At 41.3% G+C, this 26,937-nt stretch overlaps 1 protein-coding gene across 2 annotated transcripts in view; it reads left to right on the top strand.

Annotated features, from left to right (window-relative positions):
• Window positions 1–26,937, top strand: part of AKT1 (AKT serine/threonine kinase 1) — a 78,391-nt gene that overhangs the window by 15,242 nt on the left and 36,212 nt on the right. For both annotated transcript variants that reach the window (XM_069018425.1, XM_069018426.1), the window contains exon 3: window positions 23,910–24,038. In XM_069018425.1, the coding sequence (XP_068874526.1) occupies window positions 23,910–24,038 (129 nt within the window). The remainder of the gene's footprint in view (window positions 1–23,909; window positions 24,039–26,937) is intronic.

Raw genomic sequence — 26,937 nt, 5'->3', positions numbered from 1 at the left:
TATTTTTGCAGTTGTTGCCAAAGGGTCTGGGGATCACAAAACACATCCTGATTACACTTCAGAAAGCAAGCAATATGAAAAAAATAAATTTCTCATTATCCGTAAGATGCTTGACGGGTCTAATTGTTAATAGAAACATAGAAATGAAACTGTATTTGAACTGCTTTTCTGTTTATCATACTCCATTTAAATCTTAAGATTTAAGAGAAAAAATACTTAATTAAAATTTTTGCTGTGTCTTCCCATACAAGCCTTTGTATGTGCCGTATCACTACTGACAACATTGCTGCTTCGTGCAGAATGATGTGGTTAAACTGGTGTGGAAAATATTTGCACTAACTAGGATTTATGCCCAGAATTACAAGGCTACACACAATTCTGTATATTTTTGGTTTTATGCCTATGTTGGGGCTTCTCAGTTGGAGTATTAGTAAAAGGTTACACCCTTGAACAACCTGTTAAGCAGCTCAAAATCCATTACCAGGGCTCTGCAGGGTGGGAATACAACCTTTTATTTGCTGGTTGCTTTTCAGGGGCTTCCAGGCACGGGTTGTCTGGACTGGTGTTTTTACACGTCATACATATCCCTGCGCCTGTCTGTGGTCAATAAACCATCTATAAATAGCAATCATTTAACTAAGTGAAAGTGTTTTCTTTGTAATGTAGATTTTTGTCTTAGTTTATTATTTTTAGCTTTTGATCATGCAGTCTCCTTGCCTTCCTTTGCTCATTAAGTAGAATGAAATTTTGGGAACACCAAGGAATAATTCAAATAATTCGACTTAAATGTGTAGTTGCGTAGATTTAGCTGTATTAAATGTTTATTATTCTACTGGAAGTTTATGCATGGGGCAGTCTGGAATCCAGTTGTGGTTATCTGTGGTACACTGCTGGTTGTGGGATTTGGAAGTAGTTTTCTAGGTGGACATTGATTTCTGGGCACAGGATATGAGTCCTATGCCACTATAATTCACTGATCAAGTCATTGGGAAGTGCTCTTCATGCTGATGGGGCAGTGTGTTGAGAAGACCATGCTTGAGATCATCATGGACTTTTTCCATTTTTTTTTAAAAAGAAATCCTACCTTTTTACATGGTTGTTAATAGAAAAATAATTTATTTGCTTGAAGCATAGAATGGATTGAGTTGGAATGGACCTTAAAGATCAAGTTAACCCCCCTGCCATGGACAGGGACATGTTCCACTAGACCAGGTTGCTCAAAGCCACGTCCAGGTTGGTCTTGAACACTTCTAGGGATGGGATATTCACAGCTTCTCTGGGCAGTTTGTTCTAGTGCCTCACCACCCTCAGCCTAAGGTATTTCTTCCTACCATCTAATCTAAATCTGTTCTCTTAGTTTGAAACCATTCTCTGTTGTCCTGTCACTGTCTGCCTGTGTAAGAAGTCACTCTCTCTCTTTAATCCCTCTTAAAGAATGAAATCGGTGACTTTAATACTGCCTTTGGTGTTATTTTATAGACAGTGAAAGAGTAGAATACTATTTGATTTTTTCAATTTGAAGTTTTCTTTGCATCAGGGATAATTGTAAGTCTGGTCTTTCTTTTCTTACGTAGGTATGTTTTTACTATAGCACAACATTTGAAAGGTATGTAACTGATGTATCTCCTGATGTGGAAGTCAAAGTTGCCTTATTACTTGCGTGATAAGAAATGTATTTATTTTAAATAAGAATTAGGGGAAAATTGCATTTTCATTTGTGGAAAACCAGTGTAAACTTGCTGGCAGCAGCCTACAGCTGACTTGCAGTATCTCCTTACTGCCTATTGAACACTTGTGACAGCTTGTTTCTGTCGTTTCTGCTGAAGTTTAGCCTGTAAAGTCAAGATATCTTGATCTGAGAGATGGGGAGATGGGGAAATTACATCATCATGGAAGAATAGCAGCATACTTAGCTTTAAAGCCATTCACGACTACATTGGCACCCCTTTGTTATACAGTGTAGCTGAAAACGAACTGCAGGAATAATGAACCAATCCATCTAAATCACAGCAGCTGAACAACTGACTGTTCTATCTCAAAATGCAAATGCTTTGTGCAGAATGGATTTAATTGTAAATGTTTGCTTAGTAGGGAATATGAGCCTTTTAGTTTTCGACAATAATTGTGAGTACAAAGACCCACAGAATTTTAGGGTTTACATAGCTTGTCCCTGTTCTCATAAAAATATTTCAAAGTCAGTTTTTTAAAATGTACCATTTGGCTTTTTTCTAGCCAGTGAATAGAACTCTAAATGCCCAATCTCCAAGTGGTGTTTTGGAAACTGAAGGATAAATTTAGCTCTATGTACTTAGATCAGACAAAATTTTCTGTTATATTTCTTCCAAATCTATGTTAGGGCTTTTATGTAGCTTCAGATAATAAGAGGAAAAAGTGCTGACTTTCAGAGCTTGGATTTGTTTTGCTAGGCAGAAATGGCGAGTGTAACTTAGAGTATTAGCATTTTCTGTGAGGTTCTACTAAGGTGCCTCTCAAACAATTAAAAGGTTACTGTGAGGAATTTCTTTTCTTGTCAAACGAGCAAGCAAAATCCCTCTGTATTAAAATCTTCATTCCATGTTAAATTCTTGAAGCCTGACCACTTGAGTGCATGCAACTCAAGAGGGTGAATCTCTGTCACTGATTTGAATGAACTAAAGCAGCATTGTCATTTTTGAGGGAAAGGAAAAAGTTCACCAAGCTTCATGAAAAAAAGTGAGAAAGCAGGAATACCTGCATCCAGGCTGTTCTTAGGTATCTGTGTAAGGAAAAACAGATATAACTTGGAAAACAGACCCACACACAAAATGTGCATGTTTATGCTTCTTTTGGCATTTTGTGTGTTCTTTAATAGCCTTCACATGTGGATTAGTCCTTCTGAAAAAAAAAGGCAACCAAGCCCCCTGAAGAATAGGCCTTTGTGACACTGGAGAAGTTTACTGCGCCAAAGTTATGGTAAGAATTTGTAAATTTTGGCTGCTGAAGTACTTCCTTCCTCTGCTATGTTTTTGTGTTGGAAACTTGTAAGTGTGGAATAGAGGGTGTTTTTTGGTTTGGTTTTTTTTTTTTTTTTAATGACAATGCAAACATTCATTTCACAAACTAAACCGCCCGTTCACATGACGCTGCTGCTGTATATAAACACCCTGTTGATCTTGTTCTGCAGAAGTGTTTGTTGGACTTCCTGAGTCATACGGAAATGCTCCACTGCTCTTCTTGGGGACTTGTGCTGTGGACTTAGGCTGTATCTGCTCAGATTTAATTTCCAAATTAATGTCCCTGAAAGACATGTTTTTACTTGGAACAGGGCCCTCAAAGTGGGGTTGTTTTTCTATGCCTCATTTTCTCTCTGTGTTTAAAATTTTTCATTCTGTTATCTTGGGAATAGGTTTTGTCTCTGTTAAAGCTGAACGTGTTGGGAAGATGTTTGGTGCTTCATAGTTGCAAACCTCTCTTCCTCTTCCATATGTTTCTTCACATGGGTCTTAGTTTGTGGCAGGCAGTAAGTCAGGCTGAGAGAGCCGTGCAGCGCACACAGCTCCAAGAGGATGCTGGTGGCTGCACTGCCAGGTGAGCCTTCCTGGCAGCCTGGGATGCAGTGACAAGCTGTACAACACGGCTGACTTCACAGGGGTTTTCTGAAGTAACCAAGGGCAGAATTAAGAGTCCAAGGCTGGACTGTCATGGTGACAAAATATTTAGAAAACATTTTCTTGCTTGAAACAAAAGCTTGGATTGTGCAACACAAAGAACTGTCCCAGTGTAATAAACGATGCTGTGTATTTTTAAAGGGTTCTGTGTGTTCCCTGACTGTCAGCTCTTACCAGATTCAGCATGTTCAGGTAAAATGAGGCATTTTTCCTCCAGACTGTTTCTTTTACAAGCTGGGTTAATTCTCCCCCTTTATGCAGTGGGGTTGCAAAGATGCGGCAACCAAATGTGACCTTAAATTTTGAACACGGTGGGACAGCCCTGTTAAAGACAGATGCAATGGAGCAGTGTCTTCTCTTCAGCCATGGTGGCTCAACTGCCTTAAGAGCAGTTGCTTGAAACTTACACCTTGTAATTGGCATAGACTGATCTGATTTCTAGTGTGCTCTGTGACTAGACTTGGTGATTGCTTTTATTGGGTTAGAATGTGCTGTTCTTACTGCAGTAGGAACTTTTTTTCTGTAGGTGTTTCATCCTTCCGTAATAACTCATGTAACTTTTTTTTTTGTTAATGCCTGAGGTTTTGTTATGACCCAGTCTTACCAATATCTACCCTCTGACTTGAATGGAAGCCACAGCGCTAGAGCGTCTGTAGAAGATTGTTCATTGGGAATAATATAAAATGATTTTAAGATAAGCAAACCTATGAGAACAGAATAAAGACTGCTAGCCAGCCAAGTTCAGTTCAGCACACTGCACCATTTGGAATGAATGGGTATTTTTCCCAGTCTAGTCTGTGTTTCCTGGGTAATACCAGTTGTAATTTCAGACAAAGCATGATTTTATATGTATGTCACCTCTGCTTGGAACAGAAGGTGGCCAGATTTCTTTCTGAAAAATAATGTCTTGTCTCAGCTCTACAGCAGCTCTAAGCAGATAGGCTGCAGAGACTTTTTTAATCTTCAAAGTTGATTTTTTCAAAGTTTCTGTAGTTGTTGGACTATACTTTTATTCTTGAAAATGGAAAACAAAAGCAAAACATGGAGGGGGGGAATATACTTTTCTAAGGTTTGCATCATCTTGCATCTTTGTATGCTTGGCATGTAACCGTGTCCCATTCAGAGCGCTGCTCTGGGCAGGGCAGAGCTCCTTCTTTAGGCTGCTGCTTTGTCCCTACCACTAGTTCCTCTGTTGCATTGAGCTACAAAACCAGCTGCTTTTGCTTTTCATACCTATTTTTACCATCTCTAATTTGCTATTAAGATGTTAACTTCTGCCTCCCGTTAGCCTAGCATGTGTCTATACTGTGACTACAACGTAGAGGCAGGCAAGCACTTATGTGCTTTCTCTTGTGCTACCCTTTCACACTTGGGAAATGGTCCCTGTAAACAGCTGCAGTGCTGCTTTATTATCCTCTTCAAAAGCTCTGGCTCCTTGTGTTGCTTATAAAAGGCCCCAATGAACTTGTAATGTGTGTGTACTGAGACTGCTGCTGCCAGCGATGCCCAGAATTGGTCCCCCTTTTTGTGTGTGTCTGTGTCTGGCTTTCCATTGTCCCTGTCCTGTGACAGTCGACTCTGCAGAACAGGGACTGGCTCATTGTTCCATGTGTACAGCAGGTGGTTCAGATCCAGATGTGTACCTGAAGTTGCTGTGTACTGCAGTAACACAAATCATTATGTTATAGAAAGCTGCATCTAAAATAGGGGGGGGGAAATTCAGATACATAGTAATAAGTTTTATGCATTTTTAAGGGTTGGGGTTTGGGTTTGTCTTTTTATTAATCCTCTGACATTTTACTGGTAGGATTGTGCAAAAAATGGAGACATATATACATACATACATATGTATATATATATATATATATATATGAAGTTCTCTATGCATTTTAAGAAACCTTCCCTATGGCCTCAGGAAAGCTTTGTTCTCAGGAGCTGCTCCAGGCTACTAGGAATGGGCTACTTCACAGCAGCTCTTGTTGGTTTCTTGGAGAGGCTTGTTTATTCCTGTGACTAGACTGGGTGTGCTTATGGCAAAACCTCATGTTTCTGGAGACTTTCCTCTTTTCCGGCATTATTTTAGAAACGGAACGACACACAACAGGATGTGTGGTTGTAGATATATGTTCACGCTTCAGAGGCCGTGCATACCTTTGTGACCATGCACAATCCTGTGCTTTTTCTCTCATCATTCATGTGGTGAAATAAACCATGGAGGAACAGTGAATTCATTTCTCCTTTTTATGCCCAGAACACACAGAGAATGTATTGGTACTCGTCTTTCTGTTGACCCTTAGAATGCTCAGACCAGTTACTGGAGGTAAGGAGGTTAAATGAGGGCCAAGCAGGCTTGAGATTTTGTTCCTCAAATTTGATTTGAAAATTGCAGTTTGATAAAGTTGCATTTGTTCTCTTTCTTGTGTTTGTATTTTTTAAATTCTGAATTACCTACATGCAGTATTAGTGTTAGGATTTCTCTTGTAGAGTTCTGAGTGGCCCCACTTTGTGAAGGGTGATCAGACCAGATCACCTCAAATGGCTCTTTTTGACAATAAAGTATTCTGTGATTCTTGACCAGTTTAATATTGGGGTATTGGGAATCTCAGGCAAAGCCCACCTTGATTTTGAAGGAGAATAACAACCCCATTTGTAAAGGTGTTTTATTTTTGTAGAGGTAGTTTTATTTTTCATATTCCTTGTGATGGCCATCAAACAGAAAATAAATAGCAGTTCCTCAGTTGTCTGGAAAAACAGGCCTTTTCATTTTTCAGTGTTGGCTGATCTGTTCAAATACAGAAGTTGTGATTTTTCAAGGGAAAGGTTCAAAACTTGGAGTAATAAACTTTGCTTATTTACTAGTTTTTATAAGTGCTCTGGTCTGTACTCTGAACCCAAAAGTTGCTTTTTGCTTTAATTGCTAGAATATCTAGTTTACTAAGATTGCTATGTAGCTCTGAAGCTGCTGGAAGTTTTGGTTTCGTTTGTTTATTTGGCTGTTGTTGCTGTGAGGCTCACTGTCAGAAAGTAGAAATGTTTCTAACCTCATCCCAGCCTTTCTCCTTCACTTTTTTATAGTCCTGGTATAAAAGAAGGGGGAAAGATTTGGGAGTAGCAGCTGGATGTGTGGTGGAACTAGCTCTCTTCTTTCTGGTCACCTTCAAGCAGGGCTTCTATTTTGTCCCTGGTAGAAGTTGACTTAGGTGCCGGATAGTGCAGCCTTCAGAAGAAGCTGGTTGGCTACTGCTCCTTCAGGCTCTGTGGCAGAGGTTGGCTCCAGGTCCTTCAGACTCTGTGGCAGAGGAGGTGTGCTTTAGATGCACATCGTGTTGCTGGTGACTGAAGTTTACAGCAAGAGCCTGTTGTAAAAGTCACAGCCTGGGCCATGAGGTCCAGCTTACCAGCAGCGATTGACAGAATAAGTCCATGGATAGCAGAGGTGACCTGCAAGTTCATCATGGCTGAGTAGGTGCCCTCAGCTATCACCAACTCACAAGTTTATTTCTTTGTCCTAGTCCTTGTGTCATTCATCAAGGCCTGTTCGTGATGGTTTAGTAGCAGTCTTGTCATTTTTTGGCCATTAAGATGAGCAGTCACCTTTTGGAGTAAGATTCAATAGACCTGGTAATCCATAGTGTGATGGATCTCTGCTGTTTGTTTCAGGGTAATAGTCACCTCAAACAGTTGACATTAAATGCTGCTTTAGGAATGCTCTTAAGTTGTAGATTATTTCATAACAGGTTCTCTGGATGGCTGCAACTAGAGTCCCAAAGGACAGAGTAAATTTTGGACCTGATGCGCTGTTTCACTTAGAAAAGAGAGCTGTTGAGGGTTGAAGCCTGGCTCAGCCAGGAATGGGAAACCTTGAGCAGTGTGCAGCCTCTGGAATTTGTTTTATCTAAGACAATGTTGTTGTGTGAAGTCTGGAGCCAAGGTCTCCATATGAAACTACATTAGACCTGTGTTTGGATCTGTGTCTGAAATGAGATAGCTATAGTATCAAAGGCACTTTTTAGAAATTTCTTACTGTTCTAACCTAAGATGTCTAGAACAGGGAGATTCTTGAAGGATGCATGTCTAATACCAGCTTCCTGTTAAACTTTCACTAATTATTTTAAAATTATACTTAGGATCTGTCATGGATGTTTTTAATTTTCTGCTTTGAAAACTTGATACATCTTCCTTCCTTTTCCCACAATACCAGGATAATGGTGGTTATTTTGGAAGTTGTTTTCCTTGTTCAGGCTTGGACTTCTGAATGCAAACAACCCTTACATCTGATACCCTCTTCCATTTTTCTTGGGCTGGAAATGCTGTTGCTAAAAGCCGTATGCATTTCCCATTCCTTGTGGCCCAGGGGAACTTGGTAGGGCAGTCAAACTGAAGGCAGAGCATCTAGGAGCTGAAGAGGTGTCTGGTGTATGAGGGTACAATCCTGGAATGGAGAATCGAAGCCAGTCTTCCCCTGCTCTGCCACAAACTTCCTCCTTATACAATCACCTCGGATAGGGTTATTTTTCTCTCTCTCTGCCCCAGTTCCCTGTCTGTGAAGTGGTGATAACAGCACTTCCTTACTTCACAGGGATGTTGTGAGGACAAATGCAGCTCAAACTGTGGGGCTCTTGGATACTGTGGTAACTGGGAGCACAGATGGAAGAAGGGAAATATTCCACATAAAAGCTTTCTGTTTTTTGAGCCCAGTGGTAGATGATGGCACTGATGTGAATGTGGCTTCCACTGAGGTCATGGCTTGACCGGTGCCGTGTCTTTCCTCTGAAGGTTTCCTTGCTCACTCCTGTGTGCCTACAGAAGCACTTCATGTCCTTCTGATTGTTAAGGTCCTTGGCTACAGGCTCTGTAAGCCCAAGAGCCTGGTAAGTCTTGGCTGTCTTTATTTCAGCCTGGCCTGCTCATGGTTACTGAATGGAGTGTGTGCTTCTGGCACCTGCGACCCAGGGCATTTCACAGACTAACTCACACCCTGGAAGGAGTTAAAAATACGTAAGCATGGATTTTCACTTGAGAAATCCAAACTACTGTAGCAGTTACTCTGAGCAAGCCCTGGACTGCAGTGTGACCAAAAGAAAGCAATTGTCCCTATAACCGGTTAAATTTCATAGAAACCACATCCTTTGTGTTGCCACTGACAACATAACAATCCTTAATGTTTGATTTCAAGCGAAGCTTTATTACCCAGCTGTACGTGCAAGCATACTTTCTTCTGAAGATTTTCTGTCCAGAGTCACCGCAGAGTGAAGCTCTTTCCATTTTAGTGTGGATTTTATAGTCTTGTTTATATACAGTACAAGCAGGTAAGAGACAGAAAACCTGTCTGCTTAACATGTACATCATCACATACCTGAAGGGAAGGAGGCAGTGAGTTGAGTATTTGTTTAGTTGAATCTTGCTCATGCAAATCAGTTTGGTTTTGTGAGCTTTTTGGGCCAGGAAGTGAAAATATACTTCGTTTATTGCTTGCTCCTTGGAACATGGCGCTCGTGTCATCTTTCTTGTTCACCTGCTTTGATAAATTCTATATTTAGTTGTCTCTGCCCATCCACTTGAACAGGACAAAAATAACTTTAGTGTAATGCATCCTCTCTGTCCTTTCCTCTCCACCCCTTCCCTCCCCCTTCCTGCTGCTAGGTTTAGGGCATTCAGTTTTTGGGAAGTGGTGTTTGTTTTGCTTTGTTTCCTTACAAGTAGTGCAGGAGAAGACATTTATACTCAGGCATAAAATTGTTGTGAAGAGTATGTAAACTGTCAGAAACACTTCCTCCTCTCTCAGAACATTTGCTGAGGGGTCAGAGTGTGTGCAGAGTGTGTGGAGGGAGGTGGAGCAGAGAGGTTGGGAAATGACTTGCATGTGGCATACATCTGCCTGACAAAGAGCCAACCATGCCAGGGGATAAATGGACAAACAAACAGTGTTTCAGCTCTGAACTCAGAGGTTGAACTTAAAGTTTGCACAGGAACAACTCTACAAATAAGTTTCCAATTGGACCTTGACTTGTGTTGTGCAAACATGTAGTAGCTAGCACAGAGGAGTCTGTCCTCTAAACCCCTGCCTGGGAGAGGATCTGGGCACAGGCTGTGCTTTGCATAGCTTCTCCTGTGTCCCACAGTGGGCATATAAATATAAATATATGTATTTGTGTGTGTGCATATATAACTGGTCTAACACAGATCAACACTGGCCAAAACCCCGAGAAGTATTTGAGCCTTAACCCCTTGCCTTTAGCATGAATTAAGGTGAAGTAGCATTTCTGTTAATGTGGCTGTGGACATTGGCTATTTTTGGATTGGATAAAGAATGTCCACTGAACTTACCAAAACGCTTGCTGTCTATGTTATCTGAAATATTATTGTCTTCCACTATTAAACTGATAGGGATTTAAGGGAAACAGTATTGTTTTGGTGAAACTGCTTTGAAATACAGCCTGCCAAGTTCTTGTATCTTGAGCTGAGTGTTGGGTATATTGTTGTTCCTGACAGGCACGTTGTCTGGAGATGTAGGGGGACTGATTGTTCCAACAAAAAATGTTGCTTTTTGTAACTCAAACATTTTTTTGATTAAAGATGTTAAAGAGGATGATGAGGAGCAGAAAGATTGAGGGAAAACCCTTTAATTGATGCCTAATAAAATTCAGGTTGTTTTTTCATTAAATTTTTCATTTCAGTATCTGCTTTTCAAAAGAAAGTGAGGTGGGTTTTTTTTTCCTGTTTTTGCATTCACAGGCTTACTGCAGGACAGAAGGAGCAAAGAGCTGGTTTTTAAAATTGGTCACGATTTTAAAGACTAAAATTCTTTGTTCTTTTGCCTGTGTGCCTATAAAAGCCCAAGCCGTGTGGCAGTGTCAGGGTGGCAGTGCAGCCCCATTTTGACTTGCACCCTGAGTGATGCAGGTGTGAGCTAATTGGAGGACACCGATCGTGTTGGGTCTTCTGTGGTGTGAACTGTGTTGGGCAGTACAGTGGAACCACTCACCAGACTTGGCTTGCACTTAGGAGCCAAAATCCTGGTTTGAACCCCCTCCACTGTTGATTTTTAACAGGGCTCACTACCAGAGCCCAGCTCCCTTCTGTGTGGTGGTGTTCGATTGCTTTGGCCCCCATGCTCAGCCCTGCTTTTAAAGCAAAGGGCACTTGAGTTTCTAGGAATGTTAATTCCTTACTTTGCAAGCACAAATACACACTCTGGGTATTTGGAAAGGAGCGGGCCCTGAATTTAGAGCTTATGCTCCCAGGCACGGTGTAATCTTGTTAGGAGTCTGGGCTGCTGCGATGGTCCCGGGCAGGCCGTGCTGCCTCGCAGGCATCTGCTTCTCTGCCGATTTAGTCAAGTCAATATCCTCAGAACTGTAATTTACACTGTAATGATGGATTACACTTGTCATGGTTTACGGAATTTTGTGTTGTGTGTTTAATAAAATAAAACACTTTCTAATGCTTATTATTTCTGAAGTCCAATACGTCTGAACTAAAGCTCAGTGTATGCAAGGCAAGCTATGCTTTAATTTTACAATTGTCTGATGGGACTTTGCGATTTATTTGTTGTTACTTCCTTAATGATGTTGCAGTCAGAGGCACTGTTTTGCTAAATGTTGTGTAAAAAGTAAATTGTAGCACAGCAGATGTTGGTATTTGGATGGATGTCGGTGCAATGGGGGGACAGCAACAGTCATCTCTGTCAGCTGTCTTCAGGCTCGGCAGGCCTGCTGCGTGGTTACTTTGGTGTGTAAAAACAGCTCGTTTTGCAACTGGGAAGTTTGGCATTACATTTGGCACTGAGCCATGTAGCTGGGTTAACACAAGTGTTTATCCAGTGATTTTCTCAAAATTGGTAACTTGGAGAGAATGTTATTAAACTTCAGTACAAAGGAAGGGGGAATATGGCTGAATCTCTTCTTTCTAAAAGGCACCGATGTTTATAATCCTAAAAGGAATTTTTAAAAAATGAAATTTATTTCCCTCTCCCGTTTTATTTGCTTTTTCATCATCATCTTTTTTCCAGCTTACTGTTTGTAGTTTCCTTTTTGAAGATTAAGACATGGAAGCATACCTGATGAAATGCCATAACCACCTTTCACTTCATCCTGTGTGCTGTCATGAATTAGGTGCAAAGAACAGAGGACTGCAAATGAAGCTGTTTAATTGCCACCACCCAGAATTTGGTAGAAATTCCAACTGCAGCATGAAACGAGAGCCTGCATGTATGCGTATCTGCTGAGCAGTTGATTTCTATATGACCAATTACTGTAAATTTTACCTTTGGGTTAATTACAGGAGTCCTTGCATGCCATCAAGAATTTTTCGTAGAAGTCCTGTTAATATTGGATATATTTCTTTATGGAAGTAGCAATTCAGGCTGCCTTTTCAATAAAGATGGCCAGGAGAATGTTGTAGTTTTGCAGAGCAGCAGTTTCAATCAGATTTTACACCTGAAATTTGGAACCTGTTGATTTAATGTTCCCTGGGAAACTTCTATCATTAAGGATTAATTTTTCGAAACCATTTAAATCTTTACTGTACCTGTGATTAAATAGCTAGATGTTTTCATTGCTTAAAAAGGCTTCAGTTTCTTTTGGAAATGGGAAAATGATTAAACTAGGAAATTTGGATTCTCTGATGAGAAGAAAAGTGTATAGAAAGACATTTCTCAAACCATTGATAGGGACCCAGTAGCGGATTTGTGCTTAGTTAATCTTTTAGTTGAGCTGCAATTTTACCACCAAATAAAATACCAGGACAGTAATTTTTATTTGGGTCCTTTGTTCCCTCTTTTTCTTTTTTTTTTTTTTAAAGAAGAGGGTGTTACCTGTACTGTCCAACTTCTGTAGCCAAATGTGTCTTCATTTAGAAAACCATAATTTGCAATAAGTCTGCCCATAACCAAGGTTCATTTAGTATGTGGTGGATGGATAAATGAAAATTGCAAGTGTTCAGAGACTGCTTTTTGGAAACATTTTTGTCTCTTAATTTGATACTCAGGCTGTAATCCTGAAGTTAAAAAGGTTTTCTCACAGGGGATGGGGAAAGAAATGTGCAAAAGCATTAACATGGGAATAATCTAAACTTTATAGCTTCCCCAGACCTGGTACAGTCTTTGTGGCCAGTGTGACATTGGAAGATTTTACTGTGTGTGTTGGCTGTGCATGTGAAGGAGCAGGGTCAGTGCAGCGATACTGTGTTCACAGCCAGGCTCCACGTTAGCTCTGTGTAACATACCTACGTGTCTGTGTGTATCTAAAGGATATAGCTTTGATATTTAAACTTGCTGGATTTGGCTGTGTGTCAAGAACGAGGTCGTGAGTGAGGAGCATACTCTCCCCATGGACTGGGCACAACCTGCACTTCCAGCTGCCTGCGTTGGTGCTGGGACAGGAGCAGGAGAGGACTGGTGATGGCCACAGGCACAACTGGTGTGGCCTGGGGTGGGGGTCAGGCTGCCGCCTCTCTCTGCCTGCCCGTGTGCTCAGCCCAGTCAGCGCCTTCCCTTGTGCCCATCAGCTTGTCCCTTTGTCAACGCTGCTCTGATGCAGCAGATTTCAGCCAGAATTGTAGCCACATCTTAACTCATGTCTAGCACGCTTTTCTGCCTCCCAAAGGTGCCTCTATCCTCCCCCTTTCTCCTCCTGCTCCCCTCCCACCTTACTGGCAGCAGCAGGGTTTGCAGGGTGGCCTTGCTTGGCTTGATCCCTGGAGTGGCAGAGGAGCCCCCAGCAGCTGCCACCTGAGCTGAAAGTGTCAGCTCAGGGACAGTGGCAGGAAATGCTGTAAAACAGAGCGTGTGCTAAGCATCAAGCAGGGCTTGCATGCAGGCTTTTCTGTACCTTCGTCTGTACTTTCCTTGCCGGAGGTCCCTGAGGCACGAGCGCAGCCCCAGATGGCCTTCAGGAATGTTACACCAGGTGACCTGTAGGGCTTTTTCTCTCTCCTTTCTTAAAAAAAAAAAAAAGTTATAAACAAGAAAAAGCAAAAAGTTGTCATATGCGTTTAACGCTTTATTTATGGTTTTCTGGTGTTCTCATACTTGAAGTGTGGCAATCTGACTTTCCTGGACAGCTGTTGTAGTTGTTGCAAGTTCTATACCTGATGGGTAGCTGTAATGCAGTTAGGCATTACAGGGATGTGCTTTGCAGTTTGTTTTGCTTCTGTTCTTTGGGGACATCCTAGTGAGAGTGGGAAGATGGAACTGCAGAGTGGAATGTGCTCGGTTATGGGATAGGGCTTTAAGGATTTGGGTAGATGAAGGAATGTGCATGGTGAAGAGCAGCTTTGTGGTGTGCTGTGCTTGGAAAACCAGGTGCGGAGGAAAGGTGGGGCTGATGCAGCAGTCCCTGACCTCAGAAGATCCAGTGAGGCAAGTGCCAGATTTGATGGCCACAGAAACTAGTGTGAGTTTAGGGCAGGCTGGGGGTAGGAGGTGATATTTGTTTTTCCCCTGCTTATAGGAGCAGTCTGAATAGAGAAGATTGGAATTTTTGCCATGTCTTCCCAAAACAAAGGTATGCGGCACTGCGGACTGGAAAGTGCAATTCAAGCTCCCGTCTTTTGTGTCTATATGCTTCCCACTTCTTTGTGGGGTATACTGTTATTTTTTTATTCTATTTTTAAAATGAAAAGTGACTTTAGTGTAGCAAGATGCTGTTGGCAACAAGGAAATTAGTTTATGGTAGCAGTGTCAAAGTAGGTGGGTCTTCATTGTGTCTTTTTCAGGTTAGTCTTTATTTCTTTTCCTCCTTGTGTAAGAAACAGATCTTGTGACTTACTGGAATACATCTCTCCTGGAGCTTGAAGCTGTTAGGGAGAAGTGTAATGAGCTTAATATAACAGATAACTTCGGGGTTCAAAAAATACTTGTGATTATATGTATTTGGTTTTAGTTGCATTTTAGACATGTTTCCATGTTACAGGGCTAAATCGTGGTACCGCTGAAATGCAGCAGGAATTTTGCTGTTTGTTTGTATTAAAACTCAATGTTTTTACTGTCTGTTATAAAAATAAATTAATTGTAATCGTGTGTCTGACTGAGCTTGTGACCCTGTTGAGGCAGCAGTATGGGTTGTGCTCTGCTTTACGGTGATGACACACCTCAGTCCAAGGCACAGAAATCCTTGGCAAAGTTTCTTATGCCTGTGTTACTCGGCTAAGCTTAGCAGCAGAGCTACGGTGGCTGTTCTGCTCTTACACTACTCAGTGGTGAAGTTGCTTTAATAAATTCTCAGCATGCAATTAAGTTACTTTGCAAAATTCCTCCTAAGTGAGGCAGCACTCCTGTTATCTGGAGGAGATTTTCATTGCTGAGTTTGGGGTAGTGACTCAGTAAAACTTATCTGTGGAATACTAAATTTGGAGGCGTAACCAGGAGGTTGCTATGATAACAAATATTAGAACTTGCTTTCTGGGAAGTGCTTCTAATTTTTCCATTGATGGCCATTAAATGCCTCAAGATAAATGAAATTTTTTATTAGAACTAACATGGTCTCCTTGTGCTCCTTCAGGATTTTGTAGACTTGCCAGTGACAAAATGAAGAAGGGAACTCCAGATTAACCCCAGCCCTATAAAGACACCACCTTTTTTAATGTTACTTCTTATTTTTTCCATTGAAATGTTTGCTTAACTTAGCTTTCATTCATCTTTCTACAAAATACTTACCCAGTAACTGTTTGTATAAACGTGTTTAAAATTCTACATTGATTTTATTTTCTTGGCTCTTTTAAGAAATTTCCTGATGCACAGCATGGTCACACAATTACTGGTAGTGCTTTTATTGTAAATGGCCAAAAACAACTCCATGCATTTATGTTGAAAATTAGGACTCAAACCCAGAAGCTAAAGGATAACAATACAATGTGTTAATTTCTTACTCTCCATAAATTGCTTATTTATTGAAGTCCATGTTCTGCAGCTTAGTTTTTACAAAGAGAGCTTTTTTTCTCCTTTTCAAACTGTCTCTGAAGTTGGTCCATATCATCTGTTTTAGAAATGCTGCTGTTTCCATAGATCTCCCCAATGTCCTTTAGCCTTTTTTTTTCTCCATTTCTTTACAATTCCCTGAGGTTTTGATTCGCTTTGTGAATGACACAATGATGTGGTAATGGGAGCCTAGAAGAGCGAGCCAGGGACTTAAGGAGTGGTGGATGAAAACATCCTCGATGTGGATGTTTTCTGTTTTCTTCATGACTGTGTCCTGCTTTTTCCCTCCCCTGCTCTTGCTTTCCCATGGTCAGCCACACTCCAATCTACCAGGTCCTCCCTCAGCCTCCACAACTTCGGTATTTTAATGAGAAACCTCTGTTGAGTACTTTTTAGGTTTAATGCTAATAAAGCAAATAAATACATCATAAAAATCACTCTTGCCTGAGTCTTTGACTCACCTAATCTTTTTTTAATGGGGCAGAGTGAGGGAAGTGACCTAAAACAATTTGTAATCAATTAATGATGCTTTTCCTGAACATCCCCTATGTTTAGGCCACTTGAGGAATACAAGTTAACTGTGATTTCAGTCTTAGTTTGTTCTGAAAGAGCTTTGGTTTGTGTGTGTTTTTTTGCTTTGTCCCCTCAGACACTGCCAGTCTCTAGATGGGATTTACTGAAGAACAAAACTGGGTTTGTGATACTCAAATCAGGCATGTGTTCTGATAAACACAGGAGTCATGGCTAAGTATTCTTAGGCAAAGAGGTAGAATAATTGAATCAGCTTTCAGATGCTGTCTAGAAAGCCCATCCTTGTTCAAATACACCAGGGTGTGTTGTGTTTGGTGTTTTTGGTTTAGTTTTTATTTTTCTTTGTATTTGTAGTAGACATAAAATCTTTGGGGGACTAAGTCACACTGTTTTTATAAGTACATGGGGTGTATTTAAGAGCCTGATTTGCAGAAATACTGACTGTATTCAGATTGATCTTGAGGAATAGTTGTAGCTACCTCCTTCCTCTAAGGGAAGGTATTTAAAAACTTGCAGAGGCTTATTAGCTTAAGTGCCTTGTTAGCTGCTTGTGCTATTTTCCATCATAGTCAAGGTAAAAAATGACTTGGGGAGAAATAATTGTTCTAAGTATGCTTAATTCAGTTCAGTGAATCTGACACCTCCTCTGTCATTTTTATTTATTTATAAAAATGGGAGAGAGTTGGGCACCTGTCAGAAGCAGAGAAATACATGATGGCACTTTCTTTTACAGGAATGTTTTATTTTGTTACAATGCTGTAGCTGCTTGCAAGTTTATTGCAGTAAAGATTTCTCTAATTGTGTTGGGACACCTCATGGTATTTTTAAGTCCTTTTGTTTGCACCATGAGGTAGTGAAGATGCAATTCACTCTGAAATTGTTTTCAGGATAGCTTAAGAAATCACTTTATATTTTCCTGTAATTTATGTAGCTATCCTTAAAACTGCTGTTTTTAATGAAATTTCATTTACATCTTCTCCCACCGGAGACAGCTGTAGGTTAGGACTAGTCTGACTAAGCTGTGCCAAAGGTAGGAGTAAGGAGTTTTTTACATGCTGATTAATTCTCTTTTGCTCCTTTGGGAATATCTGGTATTGCTTAAATTGATTGCTGTAAGCAATATGGCAACATTTTTGACCTTCTAAACTGAAATTCAGCAAAAAAAAAAAGAAGAAAAGGAAAATATAAACCTCCATGTTTCAGTTTTACATAACTATACAGTTGAAGTATAGTGGTAAAAAATACAGAGGTGTCATCTTCTGCAGTGGTGGTGTTGGCTGGTGATCTCAAACCCTTTGGCAGAGATGGAATCTGAGAACGTGGTAGTTGTCCATCCCCTGCATAGAGAGAGTATTGGGTGAGAATCTGTTTTTCTTTCTCCATAATCTGACTTCTCATCTCTCCCATGGCCGGCTTTGTGAATCAGAGCACCCGTTGCCTTCTTCGTTAGGTGTTTCCCAGCTGTGCTGTTGTGTAACTAAAGACAGGGGCAGCTTCCAGTACATTTACTTTTCTACCTAGCGCTGTGGGAAGCCCTAAGCAAAGGCTGTGTGCTGCTTTCTGAAGTTAATTTACAGATGTGGGGGGCCAGGTGACCAGGAGTTGTCCTTCTGCGGCTCCCTTTGTTGCTCGAAGGCCAGACGGCTCATCCGTCACCCTTCGCCCCACCTCCAGCACCATCTCCCTCCCCCCTCATATTCCCCCAAGATATGATAATGAAGCAGGTGCCCTGGATTGCAACTCTCCCTGAGCGTGAGAAATGGCAGGAGGTTTAGAAAAGCTGAAACCGAGGAGGAGGAGGCGGCACTTCTCCTGAACCTGTTGGCAGTCACGTCAGTCCTGGCCATGCACCCCACAGCCGTCCCACTGCCCGCGGGGGAAGAAAGTGGAGAACCGATTTGTCGTGCCTTGAATCAGCTGGTTGGGACTGCGATACCCCACTTTAGGGCCGTGCCAGGCGCAGAGGAGCTGAGCTGTGCAGCGTTGGCCATGCTCAGAGGAGGTGGAAGAGCCAAGCCGTGCGGCGTTGGCCATGCAGAGGAGCTGAGCTGTTCCTGCCGCACTGGCGTGGCGCAGTGGCCGTGGGCTGTGGGTGCCCTCCCCACCGGGGGGCAGCTCCAGCAGCAGGCCCGGCCGCCTCATTGAGATTCCAGGCACAGGGAGCGCCTCTGCAGCTGTGCTGGAGGCGGTGGCCGAGGAGGCATCCAGAGAGGGGCCCAAAAAAAATCGTCAAAGAACCGGCCCCTTCGCTGCGCCTCTGAATAGGCAGACAAACCAGAGGTCCTCCTCTCTCTGCCAGCGTGTTGGGAAAGACATTAACATAACCTCTTTTTTTTCCTTTCTTTTTGATTTCCCTAAGCTACCGAAAATCTACTGTGTTTAAATATCTTGTTCTGACAGTTTGCTAAGGGGAGCGAAGAGTGGTGCACCAGCCTGGTGGGTGTCTGTGCTGCTATTTTTATAAAAAACAAAACATATTTAAGATGAGCGTTTTCATTCAGGTCACCCTAGACTTAATTGTTTGATGTCAGGTCGTTAAGATCCAGAATTAGCTCCCTGTACTTGGAAAGGGTTTGCTTCCGAGTGCTTTAGAAATGCAAAGGCAAGTTTTCAAGCCCGGCTTTCTTTTTCCAAATCTGTTCTGATTTCAGCTGGTTTTGAAGTGAGTGGACACTTACCCAATTTACTCAAGCAGTAAAAACTAGCTGTAAATCCCTGTCCCACTCCTCAGCACGAACTAGATGGCAGCTCCTGAAAGCTTCACGTCTTTAAGGAAATTGGCATCTGTTTTCTGAGTCCTTATTAGGCCGACAGGATGCAGACCACTTCTCATGGCCATTGAGGCTCAGAAGTGAGTCACTCTGCCTTTGACGGGTGGCACATTAGCGCTGCGATTGGCATAACTTTCATGCTCCCTCGGACAGGAACTGGGGCTGTACAAGCAGGGAGTGTCGTACATCATCAGAGCGTGTGGGAATGTAGAGAAGGCTTGCATAACTCAGAAGCTCTAATTTTTTGAGTGTTAAGCTTAAATTCGATTAAAGGTGCTACTTCTGATGCTTAGAGCAGAAAGTTTAATGTATTATTTATCTGTAGATTTCTGGTATCCACTTGACTGCATTTCTTGTAACTGAGACCTTGTTTTCAGTGAGTGCTCCTGGGCTTGTTACTTGGTTACTTTGGGCCATAAGAAAGTTAATAGTTGGTCCGGTGCTTTTGTAAATATCAAGGGTAGCATTGGATGCTGACTTGGTTAACCTAATGATTTTTTTTTCTTTCCAAACCATTGGTATGTATGAGTTGATTAAAGAAAAAAAAGCAGAGGCTTCTTAAATATAGTCTGTTCTGAATTAAAGGGTGTGGTGTTGGCTTTGAATGAGCTTGATGCAGCAACAAGCATGCAGCAGTTGGTAAATAAAGATGGATTTTCTTTTGTTCTGCTGGTGCTTGCTGCTCATTATTCTCCACTTACCCCGTGAGCTTCCCAGGGAGTGGCAGCTGTTTCTGATGTTAGACACTCTATCAGTGGTAGACAGCTCCAGATTCGGTGAGATACTGTTGTGGGGAGGAGAGGAAAATAATCTAACCCTGCATTATTGTAAATCCTCAGCAGAATTAACTTTTCATGAACCAAAGGAGTTTTGTGTTTAACTTTTTCTGAAATATTCAGGCCTAAGTGTGCTTTGCAGTATGTGTTACAGAGAAAAAGCTTTTCTGGCATGAGATGGATTTACATTCTAAGTGTGTGTTAAGTATTTTAATGTGCAGTGTGTGGGGGCAGACACAAGGCAATAAAGGGAAATCAGTCTATAACAATCTTTGTGTATGTTTCCAGATATATACAGTTTGGGAATCTTTGCAATTTGGAAATTGCTTGGAGTAAACAGAATGGTACATAAAGATTTTAAATAATAAAGCTAGCAAGCTACAGAGGAGTCTGTTTGGTTCCAGGATTTTATATGTAGGATTTATAACCCATGCTTTTGCTTTCCTGTCTCTGCAGTGTTAGCATTCTGTTACTGAAAACAAAGAAGGCTCTGCCAGGGCATTACACAAGCCATGAATCACAGAGGAGAAAATGTTTTGCTTTGTAAATTGTTCACTTTTCCATGGTGGATCATTATTTTTTTTTTTAGTGTTGTCTGATAGAATTTGCCACACATGCTTGCATTTCCTGTACTCGGTACAATTCTTTATAGTGTGACTACATAACTGCTAATACTAGTAACTTGAAGTAACTTCTTCTTGTGATTCTTAAAAACAAAACCGCAACAGGAACAAAGAACACAGGGCAAAAATTGAAACAGCTCAGTTTACTCTTGAGGCATGACAGCTTGCTGAGTATATCGGAGGAAGGAAAAGGTGTTGATGTTTTTCAGACAGCTTTATCCCAGCAGTTCCACATAATTTTTTTTTTGTCTGTATTGACAAACTCTTTTTCTGCCTCTAATACTCAGATTGGCTGTCACCTTTTGATGTGGTCCTCGTGGGCTGTTGGCCATTTATAGTCTGTTAGCTAATCATAAAAATATAAACTTATTTCTTAACAATATGTACTTTGTACACCTTTTTGATGACTGTTGGTGAATCGGTGTGTCCGAGCTTCTGCAGAAGAACGATAGCTTGCTCAGGCTTGAATGTAAATTATAGTTGGAGATCATCTGTTTGGGGAGTCACACACCAGGCAGTGTCTTGCCACTTTTTTGCAGGATGCAAAAGTATAACCTCAGTCTGTTATATAATAAAAATGTATACCACAGATGCTGCACTGTGCCTCACATTCTCCTTGGCAAGAACAATAATCAATAATATGTCAGATTGCCGTGTTACAGTATTCATTAAGATCCAGACATGTGGAAAAAAATTTAAATAAAATCATGTTAATTCTTTGCGAATTGCAAAGGTGGATCAGGAGCCATAACCAGCTAAAGCAATGCTTAAAGGAAGATCCAAGCAGAATGCTCCCTGCAGAAAGGCTGGCAGTAATGAAATCCTTGATTTTTCTCACAGAAAGAGTGAGTGTGGAGGAGGATGCTGTATATGTATAGAATGCACCATTTTAAAGACTGTGATTAATCCTGTTAGAGGATGTGTTTCTAACAGAGAAGCAGATTGGTGGGATAAAGCTGTAAGAAAGTATGAGAGCCAAACATAAGCATCTAATCTAAGAGAATGTCTCCTGTGACAGTACAGTGTAATTCTGTTTAAAATTACGTATATTTCACTGAAAATAACCAGATAATCATTTCAGAATCTGCAAATAATTAATATCCCCTCTGTAAATGCCAATGGGGAAGATGTGTAGCATAAATTAGAGAGTAAGGGAAGTGGAAGCTCTCTGTCTTGTCCCTGTTCAGATATTTTTTGTCCCATCCAATCTGGATTTAGTCCTAAGTGCGTGTATGAGAAGGGGTATGTGGTGGTTCTTAGATCTCCTGGATGTGCTTTATGCAAGAGACGAAAATACCAATGAGTCAGGTATATAACAGCATGTTCCAAAATCCTGATAGTCTGGGCAGCCACCTCCCCAACCTGCTTACCTGGCAAACCTGTAGTCAAGAGCTGGGCTGAGCATGCCATGTATCTTCTTGTCCCTGCAGTCACATCTGTGGTGTAATAGTAATGAGATTGGAGTAATCTCACTGATCTGGGCCGAGTTGGACTGATAATTTAAATGTGAAAGGCTTCATAATCTCCTGCTGATCCCAGAAAGTTTTCAGCATTTAATTAAGGTCAGAATTAATAAGATGATGACAACAAAACCTTCTACATTTACCTCCTTGCTTATAAATGTTAAACCATGACAGGTGAGTTCTTCTGAAATTCCTGGAGTGATGATGACACTTTCGTAAACCCCTTATAGGTTGGTGTAACACTTAGAGCAGTAACAGTTGTCTCTAAAAAAACACTGAGGAGGTTTGTGCTCCTTTTTTTCTCCTCTTTCTTGCCCCATACCTGTTTCATCCGTTTCAAGTGGATGTTTTGTGCAGACATGGCCACTGCATAGGTGGCTCTGTGTGACTCTCTCTAACAGTTCAGTAGCTCTTAGTTTCTTGCTTAGACTACAAAATTGAAAGCCCACCAAGGACTAAAGAGGTGAAAGTAGCTGGTGGGGGCTGTGTACACCCGTGGCTGTGTGGTGTGGGCATTGGGCTTGCTTCTGCTTCTGTGTGCAGGAGGGAGAAGAGTGAGTGTGAACGGAGAAGTGACACAGCTGCTGCCAAAGCAGGTTGAAACTGCACTGCAGACGGAGAGGAGGTCTGTGGGGAGAGGAAAGAGACAAAGCAGCTGCAAGGGAGTTCCTGGGGCAGGGTGCACTTTGCTGGGAGAGAAATTACCAGTGGAGGAAAGCTGAGCAGCGGGAAAGGAGGAGAGTGTGAGAGGAGCCTGGGAGAACAGGAGAGCAGCAGAAGGTTGCCAGAGCCAATAAATCTGGTGAGCCTTCTCTCACTCTTCTTCGTTGTTTGAAGAGCTTGCCAGCAGGTGAACCTGTGGGCACTGGGCACCAGCTACTGCAGGGCAGCATCACAGGGTGCACAGGGATGGTCCTGCTGTGGCAGGCTGGAAAAGGAGTTCAGCTCCTAGTGTGCTCCCTCATCTTTTCCCCAGTGTTAAACAAACAAGTGAGAAATCACAAGTGAGAAGGGAGGAGGGTATGGTTGATGTGCAGCTGTGGGTGCTTTGTAGTTGACCATTTGCTTTTAAAATTTTTAAATCAGTTTTTGGGGTGAGCAGAATTGGAAAAGTGTGGCCAGTTCTGTGGCCACAGTAACATTCACTGGCCATTCAATAACACCTTGAATGAGATTTTTGTGATTCACTTGAGTAGAAATGTTACTGCAGGACCTTGTAGGACCTAGAGGGGCAGCCTGGTACCATGAAAAGCTATTTGAGGTTCTTGAGAGACTGCCTCAGAAAACAATGATCTGGTCAGTAAGCAAAAAACTGAAGCATACTGACAGAAGAGCCATAGCTGGGACCTCTGTCTTCCTTCCCTGAAGACCAGCTTAATAAATCCAGTAAATAACTGAGGTTTTGATTAAGTCTTTTCTTCATATTCTACTGCTGGACATTTTGAATGCGGCTGTAACACAGTCACACAAGTGTCAGCTGTGGAGGTTACTCAGATGAGCAGTAGCGTGGTGTGAGCAAAGAGTGTTTCTTCAGACAAAGAAAGGTGGCATATCTTTCAGAGTAGATGTTTGTTTTCTGCTTTGTGGTGGCTATACATCATCCAGTGTTTTCCCCTTCATATTGTGATATATCATCTTGTGTTTCATGCTTGAGATGTTGTGAGAGAAGTGAGTGATGTTATGTAACATAAGCAGAGAATTATCTTCTTATGGTCTAAAAGTGACTGTTCATTTGATAAAGCAGTTGACTAATTAGTAAATTACCCATTGTTGTTTAAAATACTTGCGCTGCAAAATGTAAATGAAAAAAATTTCTCCACTTGTCAGTATGAAAAATGACAACAGCAAAAATAATACATAGGACATCTGCTCTGATTTTTTTAAAATTTAAAATGCATTTAAGGCAGATGTTGCAGAATTTGAATGGAAATCGAAGTGGATAGTAGAACAAAACATAGCTGTTTACCTTTTATGAAGTCCCATTTTCATGGCTAGCATCGCTATCAGTCTGTGACTCAGTGCGTCTCTTTTTCCACTGTTTGTATCAGACTGAACTGAATGTTTTTAAAACTGCTGCTGTCAGGATGACATGTAGTTTCAATATTAACAGAAATTATTGGTGTGTCAGTATTTTGGGGTGTTTTCTGATGTTGTCTCCCTTTTCACATCCTCTCTTTCCAGGAGAATACATCAAAACATGGAGGCCGCGGTATTTTCTGTTGAAGAACGATGGCACCTTCATTGGCTACAAGGAACGACCGCAGGATGTTGACCAGCGGGAATCACCTTTAAATAACTTCTCAGTAGCTCGTAAGTGTTTTCTGCTGCTCCCTTGTCCAGTTTAGGGGTTGATGTCTTCTTGTAACATAGCTGGTAAGCTGCATCAGTGACACTCCTGCCCAGAGCAATGTATCTAAACACTAAGCGTGTTTATTTGAGCTGATAAATCCCACTGTGTTTCTCAGGAGTGATTTGTGATGTAGAGGTTTGATGCTCTGATTTTTCTTTTTTTTTTTTTTTAAGTTTTCTAGTAACTTACCCTTTCTGGTTATTGAATAAAATGGGTTTATTTGTTAATATTTTGTATGTGTGTTACTCAGCAAATAGCTTTAAAGTGAAAATTCACCCAGGTGCATGTACTTGGCAGGCAGGCACAGCCTAAGCATTTCTGCCACCAGATCTGGATTCCAGTGGCATTGACATAGGTCAGTTACTAAGTTGTTAGCATAAAAGAATGCAGAGTGAGTGCAGGTTTTAATGAAACACGCTTGGTTTTTCTTAATTTTGACCACAAACCCACAGTTCTTCTATCAAAGCCAACAAAAGGGTTTGGAAATAATAACATCTCCTAACCTCTGCACTCTCTCCTATGCAAACATTTCCGACTTTGCTCAGGTGCTGCAGCACAGGATGTGATAGAAGACACTGAAGATAATTTCCTTTTCTTGCTCATGTTTTTAACCTTTTGCTGTATACTTCCAGCTTTTATTTTCTCCTGTTCTTAATCTTTCCTGTCTCGTGATTTGCCTGTGTCTCGTTCCACCACTTAAAAATAGATCATTGTGGCACCTGTTATTAACAATGATCTGTTCTGTGCTCCTGGTGACTACTGAAAGCAAAGCTCTGCAGAGAGAAGGGTAGGGGCTTTCCCTCTTCATTACAGGGTAGCTCGAAATACGGGGGTTCATCTTTGTAGCTGATCATTAAGCAGATATTTATTTTGGGACACCCTGCTCCTGGAACAGGACTGGGCAGCAGTAGGAATTAATGGAAGTGTTCATTGTTTTTCCTCCAATAGCAGCGTATACCTGTTTTGAGTGATGATGGGAATAAATAATGGATATGTTGTTGCCTGGTGCCTCTGTGCAGGATGCCAAGAGGGCTTTGGGGCTTATTGTCTCGTTTTAGAGAGAGAATTGTCATAGTGTTTTCATTTCAGTAATGACATGGTACTTTCCTCTTTAGACTGGTATCTTCTTACAGATCAAGAAGGTAAAGTAAAGCAGCAGAAAGCCATTAATTCATAAATTAATTCAGTACTTGGTCTATAGCCAGAGGCTTTTAACAAATCCACTTTCTGGAGGACTCTTCCATCCTCTTGCTGCTAACTGCATTACTTGGGCAGCTCAGTGCTAAGGAGTAAAAATGTGTCCATCACTTTTTCTTTGTACAAGTTGCCTTTAAAATGGGTTAACTTAAATCAGTTTTCACAACAGGAATATGGTGCTTTTTTGGCAGATTGAGCCCATCAGTCTCAGCATTTATAGATAAACAGGTTTGTTACCATGGCATCGGAGCATTGTCAGAGAAGACGCAGCACATGCCTATAGATGAGTTGTAGCCTCTGGAAGAGGCATCGTGGGCAGAGTGGTGGGTGAGAGGATGTTCCCAGCAGTGGCTCTTGCGTGGTGAACCAGTGGCAGGTCGGGAAGGCCTTGATGACTGAAGTGGGGCCTCCTTTCTTGAAGTCGTTATTGTGGATTTGGGGTCACAGAAGCAGCTGTTTCCCCACCAGGATTTAATTTCTCCTGTAGCAGGCAGGGCTGCCAGCACTTCTGTCCCTTCTGGGTGCCCTCCACACTTTGACAGATTCACAGAATATTCTGAGTTGGATGGGACCCACAAGGATCATCAAATCCAACTCTTCAAGTAAATGGCCCACAGGGGGATGGAACCCACAAACCTGGTGTTACTAGCACCAGGCTTTAACCAGCTGAGCTAATCTCAGGGATCATTGTTTGGATGTATTTTGCACCATGGGCTTTCCCTTTGAACCTGCTTGCCTGATCCTTTCATTTAGGTTAACGTGTAGAGTTAGTGTGAATGAATTTGAGCTGCCTCTGGAGGAAGGCGTAGGCCAGAGCACAGGCCTGTAGAAGCCTCCTGCCAGTGAAAGGTGAGAGGAATGTAAATTAAATATTTTGTAAAAATTAATCCTTCTGTTTTCTTTTCCTCCAAGAGACCATGATAGCCCTGACTTTTTTTGCTAATTAGTGAACCAGATTTTTTTTTTAATGAGATGGCAGGCTGTCTCTCTGTCAGTCTGTTCTTTGGAAGTGGTCCCATGTTTCTGATTAAAATCTTTACCCTCTTCTGCTGTAAAATAGTGTAGGCTTTTTTATCTTTGCAAGTAAAAGGACGATTTTTTTTAAAAGGGAATTTTATTACTTGTAGTGTAAAATTTATATTGAGTGATTCTGTCAGCCCATGAGAAGTAGAAAATAGTCAATTAGTGAGAAAACAGTGACAAGATAACTAATGGTGACCTGTCTTTTCCCTTAATAGGTATGAAGAAAGTATTAGCAATAAATAGTGTGTGATTTCGTTGTGCTTGACAGTCTCTTCTTATGCACTAGCCTTTTCCTTTTGGTCTGTGAGGGTTTTGATCATACATTTTTGAAAACTTGTTTCTAAGCCCTCTAGCTAAAGAGAGGTTCACAATTTATTTTAAATAACTTTTTCTCCACCTAATTTTCCTTTTAAAATAGCTGTATATCAATGTTTGCTGTGTTTAAGGAGATTATTTTCTGTGGAATTTACCTATTGGTGATTTATTTAAAAAAAAACCAACAACAAACAAAAAACAAACCCAAAAGAACCCAAATTAACACTTCTGAAAGATGGTGCCTGAGTATTAAACAGATTTTTGAGTCTTATTTGTGTTTGTGTTCTGTACTTTACCACTAATAAAGTAGAAGGAATAAAAAAG

This window comes from Aphelocoma coerulescens, chromosome 5 (genome assembly GCF_041296385.1).
Source record: "Aphelocoma coerulescens isolate FSJ_1873_10779 chromosome 5, UR_Acoe_1.0, whole genome shotgun sequence".
In the NCBI taxonomy this organism is placed as follows: Eukaryota; Metazoa; Chordata; class Aves; order Passeriformes; family Corvidae; genus Aphelocoma; species Aphelocoma coerulescens.
Note: the sequence above shows the minus strand (reverse complement) of the source record. Positions and strands in the feature narration are given on the sequence as shown.